At 59.0% G+C, this 8988-nt stretch overlaps 1 protein-coding gene across 2 annotated transcripts; it reads right to left on the reverse strand.

The window, feature by feature from the left end:
• On the reverse strand, nucleotides 1-7538 carry FHL3 (four and a half LIM domains 3). Of its 2 annotated transcripts, none has more exons than XM_057533254.1 (6): nucleotides 7425-7538; nucleotides 2510-2683; nucleotides 2247-2421; nucleotides 1214-1383; nucleotides 906-1092; nucleotides 1-779 (listed from the first exon to the last, which is right to left on the reverse strand). In XM_057533254.1, exons 2-6 carry the CDS (start codon nucleotides 2663-2665, stop codon nucleotides 625-627), a joined length of 843 nt encoding a protein of 280 aa, XP_057389237.1. In that variant the 5' UTR covers nucleotides 2666-2683; nucleotides 7425-7538; the 3' UTR covers nucleotides 1-624. The 2 variants fall into 2 exon arrangements, with proteins under 2 accessions (XP_057389237.1, XP_057389236.1); XM_057533253.1 differs by having other exon boundaries at nucleotides 7325-7519.
• Nucleotides 7539-8988: the final 1450 nt, after the last annotated feature.

Genomic DNA, 8988 nt, shown 5'->3' on the forward strand with positions numbered 1-8988 from the left:
TTCCTCATACTGCTTTATTGCAGAATCTGAAAGGAGGGTGAGCCAAACCCACCCCTCTGTCCATCTCTGGGCAAAATGGAGCTGAAATGAAATGAAACGAGAAAACACTTGACAACAAGGGCTGGGCAAAAACCCTGTACCCTAGGACCCCCTAACCAGTGAACCCCTGATGTGCTGCCCAGACAGCCCCATCCCTGGGAATAGCGGTGGGATGGGGGTGGGGAGTGTTAAGCCTGAGTACAGTCCACTTCTGAGGACTTCTCAGGCACCCACAGGAGACCTAAAGTCTTCAGGGGAGAAGTCTAGATTGAAGGGGGCTGGGGTCCCAGAGCCCTGATTTAGGGAGATGGCTTCGTCTGGGAAGCCGGACCATAGGGGAGAGGACTGAGTTCTGGAGTTCAGGCTTGGGGAGGGGATTTGAATGATGGAGCCTCCGTAAGAGCCCATGTTTGGGGGCCCTGGGTCAAGAAGTACCAGATTGGGGATGTTGGAGTGGGGAGGCTGAATCCTGGAGCCCAGGGGTAGCCCCAATTTGGGGAGGGGCTGGGTCCCAGAGGTGGTTTGGAAAAGGAGCCTTAGTCCTGGAGCCCTGGTTTGGGAGGGCCTGGGCCCAGGAGCCCTGGCTCAGGGCCCCGCCTGGCTGCAGCCCTGGCACAGCACTTGGTCTCCGTCTGGCACGAAGCCCTGGCCCACCAGGGAGGTGGAGCATCGGGCGCAGGAGAAGCAGCTGTGGTGCCAGTGGCGGTCTTCAAAGGACACATACTTGCCTTCACCGAGTCCTGGAGGGAGGCTGGAGGTTAGCTCTGCGATCTGGAGGGCGGTCCTGTCCCTCGGCCTCACCCAGTACCAGGTCCCATTCCCTTGCCTACACTCTACCCACTCTGTCCTTTGACCCTTTGTCCCACCTGTGATGGGGCGCTTGCAGCTGCTGCACTTGGGTGCAAAGAGTTCTCCAAAACAGGCCACACAGTAGGGATCGTCATCTCGGGAGGTGAACTGCTGCCCTGCCAGGGGCGTCTGGCAGCCGGTGCAGACCAGGCATTCCCGATGCCACGGCTGGTCACGGTATGTCACGCCACCCTGCGTCAGTGTCTGTGGGGTGGCGTCTGTCAGCAGGGGGAGTGGGGATTCCTACCCCACGACAGAGCCTTGCTCACCCCACCCCTGTGTGCCGTGGAGCTCGGCACCCCCGCCCCGCCGGCCCAGCCCCCACCTTGCTGCAGCGGGCGCAGCGAGGAGCAAACTTGTTCTCATAGCAGGGCACGCAGTAGTGAGCACCCTTGTCGGGCACAAAGGAACGGGAGCCCAGCGGCTGCTCACAGCTGCTGCACAGGAAGCAGTGCTCATGCCATGTCTGGCCTCCGTACTCCAGCTTCCGGGATCCTGTGGGGAACAGGGGTCCCACTCAGAGGCTGAGTCCCGAGTTCCTGAGTGCCACCCTCTGCCGCCCCCCCGAGGAGGGTCCCCGCTGCTCCCACAGCCTACAGGGTGGTGTCCATGCATTTGCAGCAGGATCCCCACCGCATATACTGCACATGCTAACCACCTCCCCCCAACACTGGATATGCTGGCTAAGCACGTGCTAGGCCCCCATGAACTAGACCTGAGGGTTTGGCATAGGTGAAGTTCCCACGTGTACCAGAATATGACGATCTCAGCATACGCCGGGCCTCCAGGTCACAGGCACGATGACTCAGTATATGCTAAGCGCTTATATACCAGATGTGATAGTGTGAGCACACACACAAAGACCCCATATACGAGGCAAGCAAGTCCCTGCCCACACACAGTTCTGCCCCGGACGTGATAGATTCAGAACATAATAAGCCCTGGCATATCCTAATCATGCCAATATCTACGTGTTCTAAATCCTCACATTCTATTAGCCATGCAGGTTGCCATACGTGTTAAGCCCTTTATTTATAGGTCTTTGCACACACCAAGCCCCAATGCAACAAACACTGGCAGTCTCAGCACACTCGTAGCTCCTATGTGTGCCAAACATGCTAAGCCCCCAGGTGTGTATCATGCGTGTCAGTCCCTGTGCGTGCTAAGCTCCCAAGAGCAAATAAGCACGACAGATCCTGCACACAGTAAATTTCCAGGAACGTGCTGCGTGTGCAGGTCTTTACCAAGCCTCCATGTTGTATCAGACAGGCATGCCAGTCCCTTACAAGAACCCTACACAGATGCCAGGCATGCCAGTCCCACGCACAACGAGCCCCTGGGAGCCCCCGGGAACATACCGGGCATGACAGTCTCCCCGCAGGCGGAGCACTGTGAGGAGAAGGCACTGCAGTAGCAGTCGTTACAGAGCAGCTCGCTATCCTGGCAGGTGAAGGGCTCGTCGGCCAGGGAGCGCTGGCAGCGGCAGCAGCGGAAGCAACCCTCATGGAAGTGGCGGTCTTCGTAGAACAGCTCCTGTGTGGAGCACAGCAGGGGCACTGGCACCTTCGCCCCCTCCTGCCAGCCTCCACCCACTCCCTGCCCTGTGTGGTCCAGTCCTTACCCTCGAGTCGTGCCCGATAAGCTGCTGGCACTCGGCGCACGTGTTGGCGAAGGTGTTGTCATAGCAGGGCACACAGTAGGGTCCGTTGTCTGTCTGGATGTATTTGCGCCCGTACAGGGACTCGCTGCATTTTGCACAGTCAAAGGCCTCGCTCATGATGGCTGTGAGTGAGCCCTGTTAGGGACACAAGGTGGGGCAGGGGTCACCCAGAGGGGCTGTGGCTTAGCCCATTGCATTTAAAAAAGAGCAAGAACTAGGCATAGGAAATGCCAGGTCAGAGCAGGTGGTGATGGGGAATGGGTGTTTCTGGGAACACAAAGAGTCCTGCATGTTTATTTCTGTATTTAACGTTGGGGATGAGAGGGGGTCAGGAAAAAACCAGGAAGCAGAAGTTCTTTTCTTATCTTGGCCCTGGCAGAACTGGGGGGAGGGGGCTTTTCCTGGGTCAGTGACTCATTTCCTGCCCCTGCATTTAGCCTGAGTTTAGCTTCCACTGTCCCTACTGTCCCCAAGGGGGTAAGAGCAAGGACACAGAGCCACCCCACCCTATCCCATATGAACAGCGCTCTCACCCTCTCCTGACTCCCAGGAACGGACCCTAGGGGTATACCCAGAGCTCTGGAGTGGGGAGCTTAGGGATGAGAATGGGGCTGTTCGCACCCCACCCCCCAAACCCCAACCAGGAAACAGCTGAATGTAAGAAGGATGCTGGGCCAGTGAATGGTGGAGGTGGAGGAGGCTGATGGGAGAAATCACATTGGGCCTCCCCTCCCAGGAGAATCCAGCAACAAGGACTTCAGAGGCTCAGCCTAGGTTTAAGCAGGAAGGAAATCCTGCAAGCTGGACACAGCCAAGCTTCCCCAGCTGGACCCTCTGCCCTCACCCCCTCCACCTCCCGCTGGGTCTCTGGTCACACCAGCCTGGGCAGCCTTGGCCTGCAACATCTGCAGCAGCTGTGGCAGCACAGATGGCCAGATGTCAGGTTTTGCCAGCAACAGGGGAGGAAAAAAGGGAAATGAGATGCTTGGGGACGGAGAGGGGAACTGGACATTATGCAGTGTGCCTCCTGCTGTCTCCTGCCGGTCATCACTCCTGGCAGTGACTGGCAAAGCCCCAGAATCTTTCCAACCCCTGGGTCATTATTTCCCTCTCCCTGCCTCTGGGAGAGACAGCCTCTCCCCAGCTTTTTTAAGGGTTTGGGGCCGGGGGAGTGAAGGGCGAGAGAGTGGGAGCCACTGAAGACATTTCCTCTCCAATCAGGCCCCCCTACGGTGGAGAGTCAGGCAAGGGGGAGCCCTGAGTGCTGTTGCTGCAGACACCCAGCCCCCCACCAAACCTCAGACACTTTCCATTTTCTCAGGAACAAAGCATGTTTGTGGGATGAGGTCATCCACACAGCTGCCTCTGCAGCAGGAGCTTGGGGAGTAGGGAGGGTTAGGAAGTGGGGTTCCCAGTCCCTTCTGCTGCCCCTGATTCCAGTCTCTAGCCCCAAATTCAGAGCTCCCCACCTCCAGTCTCCTCCATCATGAAGCCTGCTCTCTGAGGACTGGGATCCCGGGGTGGGTGGAGAGGAACCACTTGGACCCTAGGAAGGGGATGTTCTCACAGCTGCAGATGAGCCCCAGGAGTACAAAGGAACCCACCAAAACACTCCTCTACATTAGACCCCAGTAACTGGCAGTCCCCAGAGCCCAGCCTGGCTCAAGCTGAAGGAAAAGCCCTCCTTTTCTCAGTCACCCCCCGCAGGAAATTCTAGCCAACAAGCGTGGCTCTGGTTTGGAGTTCAGACTCCAGGCGCCAGCAGACGCCCCAAGCCTAGGGGGCCTGGCTCTTCTGAAGGGGTGGCTCACGAACCCACAGCTGCCCTTCTGTACAGTGGGAGGACACTCAGTTCATACCCCAGGCCAGGGCATGAGGTCGCCAGGAGCTGGGGTCTTCAGAGCCGGGACTTCTGGGCTGGGGGCTATGTTGGAGGGTGGAGGGTATCCCTCCACCTCAGTCCACTCCCCGCCATTCAGGTCTGGGTTTCCTTTGGCCCAACATCTGAGGGTTGCCTGGGCTGTGAGCCACTGGGCAGCGGGGGCCACACAGGTGGAGTGTGGCCATGCATCCGTCCATGAGTGCCCTGGGCCCTTCCTTCCTTCCTGGCTTGGCCCCCAACAGCTCCGTCACCTTCCCAGGTCCAAACTAGCCCTAGGTCTGCCCACTGGGAGGCAGTCACCACTCTGAAACAGGGGCACCCCGAATAGGGTATGGGCGTGGCTTCTGTTTCTTTCCCAGAATCCCCTAGTCTGTCCAGCTGGGCTCTGGTGAGGACAGAGTGAAGGGCAATATCAAGGCCCACCTGTCTCTGCCCTTTGTCTGCCCCTCCCCCCACTTTCCCTGGCAGGACTGGGGGACTAAAGGGAACCAGGCCTGTATTCCTTCACGGCTGGTAGGGGGGTCGGGGGGAGAGCGCTCAGTCTGCCAGATGGCTCTCAGCCGCTGCCCCCAACACACACACCCACCTACACCTGACCCAGACACACACATCGGACCCCTCCCCGTGAACCTCCTGCAGCTCAAAATGGCTGGATAAATGGCCGTGGCATGTGCTGTGTAGAGGCTTGAGCTGTGAAATATAAACCTGGGTGATCTTGGGCAAGTCACTTAAGCTCCCTGAGCCTGTTTCCCCATCTAATACTACCTCCTACCTCCTAGGGTTGTTGCCAGGCTTAAATAAATGTGATGATACTTGGAAAGCACCTGGGAGATACTAAGTAGTCAGTAAATGGTAGCTCTTAGTGTTTTATTATTAGCCCCTCACTCATACGGGGGTCAGTCAACAGTTTCTCAGCCAGGCCTGGGTCGGGGGGCTCGCCTGGGACTTGACCTTGACATTCTCAGCAGGGGCCCAGGGAGAGAACAAAAAGGGAACCCCCTAGTTCTGCTGGGGGAGCTGAAGAGGCCCAGGCCGTGGGGCTCACTGAGACCAGTGGGGCCAGTCTGACTCCAGTGAGCATAACTGTGAAACCCCCAACACAGGTACACAGGTGTACACACCTGCATGCTGCTTTGCCTCTCACAAAGCGCATTCCCACCCACCCACCATCTATCAGATCGCACAAAGGGCAGGCAGGATAGGGTATCATCCTCATTTTACAGCTGAGCACAGAGGCCAGGGACAGGGCAGGGGCATGCCCAAAGTCACTCAGGTATCAGAGAGCCCAGGTCCCCTGTCTCCCAGCCTGGAGTCCTTTCCCGTTTCCCTAGAAATGGTGGTGGACGGGGTGGCCAGCGTTTAAGAGCAGGGGGACAGGAGATGCTGGATGATATCACTAGTACAAGAGCCTGGCTCTTCTCCCCAGCTGCCAGCCCTGTGACTGGAAGACACCCAGAAGTGTTTCCAAGTACCCATGCCAACCGCTCAACCCCTTCGCCCCCCTCCAACCCCCACTGTCCAGGAGGACCCTGGCCAGGTCCCACAGCTGTGACTCAGGATCAGAAGAGACCCCTCCCCCAGCTTCCAGGAGTTGACAGGGGACTTGAGGGGAGAAATTTAACTCCCCCCACCCTCACCCCTGCTACTAGGCATCCACCCCAAACTCTCCACTCTCTTCCCCGCCCCCGCCATGGGGCCTGGGAGTCAGAGCGGTTTGGGAGAAGGGGGTGGGAAGCAGGATCCAGCAGCTGCTCTGGGGACAGAAGAGGAACAGTTCATTCACCCCGGGTCCCCCAGGGCTGAAGCAGCGCGTCCAAGATTTGAGTTTAAAAATAAGTTGGGGCTGTCTCAGAGAGTGTGTAGGGCTCCTTCGAGTCTTACTGTCTCATGTCTCAGGTCCTCTGCCTCACGGGGGCTCAGTAGGCCCAGTGTTTCTGTTTCCCCACATCCTCCCTTCCCAATCTTTCAGGCCTGAGTCCCGCGGGGTCTGTCTTGAAAACTGTCACTGCCCCTCCATGACATCTGTCTCTTGGCATCTAGCTCTGCTCCACTCAGCACATCTGTGTCTGTACACTTCAGCAGCTGTCTGTATGTTTCCGTGTCTCTGTGTCTCTGACTGGCTATCTCCCCACGGCAGCCTCTGTGGATTTCTACACTGTCTGCCCAAGTCTTGGCATCTCAAGGGTCTCTAAAGGGTGGAATGTCTTGGTCCCTACCCACCGCCCTTCTCTATCTCTTAGCATCTCTGTATGCCTGAGTGTGTCTGTCTCCAGTCTCTGGATGTCTTCCTAGACCTCTCAGAGGCTGGTTTACCACAAGGCTAATGAAGCTTAATCTTCGGGGCCCCTCATTTGCCCAGAACCCTCCAAGACCCTGGAAAGGGCTGACAACACGTCTGGGGTCACTGCATGCTTTTTCCTAAAATGCTCCGCTCCACAAAACCTGGGTCGGACCCTATGCCTCGGGTCTGCCTCCCGGTGACTCTACGCCCAAGTCTCTCTCCTTGTTTCGGGTATCTCCGCAGCCTCCTTGTCTAAGCTCGCCGCTCCTGTCTTGTCTCGGTCTCTTGCTCCACCGGGCGTTCTGGAAGCCGGTTTCTCGAACCCTCCCGGTCTCTCTCGACTCTCGCTTTTCCATTTCAAACTTGGCCCCCTGCCCCACCTAACTGGCGTTGCAGCGCCCGGAGCGGTACGGTTCCGGGAGCGCCCCCCGGGGCTCGGCGCCCGCGCGCCACCGGCTCCTAGCGTGTTCCCTGCGCCCGCGACCGGACCCAGGCAGGGGCAGGGGGCGGGGGCCGCGGCTGCCCTTAACCCCCGGCTGGCCGCCTCTCCTTTCCCGCCAGAGGGCGGGGGCCGGGAGCCGGGATGGGGAGCCGGGCTTGGCGGGGAGCTCACCTCGAGGCAGGCGGCTGGAGCGGGGCGCGGCGCTCGCGTGGGGCGGGAGAGGGGGTGGTGGTGGCGGGCAGCCGGGGCCGCGTCCCTCGGCGCCTCCTACCTGCGGGCCGGGCCGAGCGGGACCGAGCAAGCTGCCGGCTAGGCTGCCGGCGGCGCACGGACCGTGTGGGCGAGTGGGAGCGCGGCCCCAAGCCCTCCCCGAGGAAGTGAGCGCGGGGGCCCGCCCCGCCCGGACCCCGCCCCCGGCCTCCCCTGCCCGCGGGGTGCGGACCCCGCCCCCGGCCCTCGTCCCGGAGGCTGGGGGCCAGACCCCGCCCCCACCTCCCTTTTAGGCTGGAGCCTGCCCCAGCCCCCTGGGCCCGCTGGGCCTAACCTGGCTCTACCAACCTTCCTGGGCGGCCAGGACCCCGCCCCTGTCCCCTCCCTGCGGCTTTTGCTGTCCTCCTTCTCTTTCCCCACTCTCCTTACCTCCCCCCACCCCGGTCCCCAGCGGCTAGCTGTATTCAGTCTCAGGCAAGGGATACAGGAGGCAGCCGACCAAGGTCCATTTGGGGACCGAGAGAGTCCTCATGCCCTTTTCGTGTCCCCGCCCCCTCGCAGTTTACCCCCAGGGATCACACTCAGCCCTAATTTGTAAAAGAGGACTTATTCCAGCCTGGAGGAGGGAGTGGTTTTGACCCTGCTGTCGCGGCCCTGTCAGTGGGAACGAAGGTGTTCTCTGCAAACAAGGAGTGAAGTTTAAGGACCCCCTCTATAGGGCCTTGACCTTCAAAGGGCTTTATTCCACAACTCTGAGTGGTGAAAACAGAAGTAACCACCTTTTCACCTCCAGCTGCATCGTGGGACAGAGAAATCTTCCCTTGGTCTCCACAGTGCCCAGGAACAGTTTTGACCTTTGAGGCCTAGGGGAGACCCTAATCCTTGGCCCCATGCTTTTTGAGCTTCTCAGGAAGGGGTGTGAGGGGTGTGCAAGGATGGGGCGCTGCAGGGGCGGTGGAGGGAAGTCCTCCTCCCCGACCTCTACAGTTTCCAACCTTCTGGCTTCCTCCCTGTGCCCTGCCCGGGCGGGAGGACTGGAGTCTGCCAGGGACACAAGGCCCCTCCAGGTCCTTGAGGCCGCCCCCCCCCCCCCCGCTGGGATCCTCAGGCTTGTCACTAGGAATAAATAGCCTCGATCTGGAAGGGTGGGGGAGGGAGGAGGCGGCTCTGCTGTGCTGTTAGCAAAACAAGAGACAGCAAACCAACCCTGGAAATACCCTCCTCAGAGTCTAGAGTAGAGATTCAGGTGCCCACAGAGGCTCTCCCATCCCACAGGCTGGGTCCTGCCAAGCTCTCAGAGCAGAGACTCATTCCCTCCCAGGCTGGGGCTGCTGAGTACCCTCCTCTCCCACTTCTGAATCACACGCTTACCTTCCTGGGTCCCAAGTCACACTTGAGGCCAGGTTTCCCTTCCTGGGTCCCAAGTCACACTTGAGGCCAGGTTTCCTTTCAAAATTAACTAATTCCTTATTATTGTTGTTCCTGATGCCTAAACTGTAAGTGCCATGAGGGCAGGGACTGCGTACTTCTGGTTCACCCCTGCATTCTCAGTACCTACTCCAATGTCTGGCACGTAAAAAATATCTGATGAATGAATGAATGATGGACACTGCTTCCATTTGGAC

This window comes from Balaenoptera acutorostrata, chromosome 1, assembly GCF_949987535.1.
Source record: "Balaenoptera acutorostrata chromosome 1, mBalAcu1.1, whole genome shotgun sequence".
Classification (NCBI taxonomy): Eukaryota; Metazoa; Chordata; class Mammalia; order Artiodactyla; family Balaenopteridae; genus Balaenoptera; species Balaenoptera acutorostrata.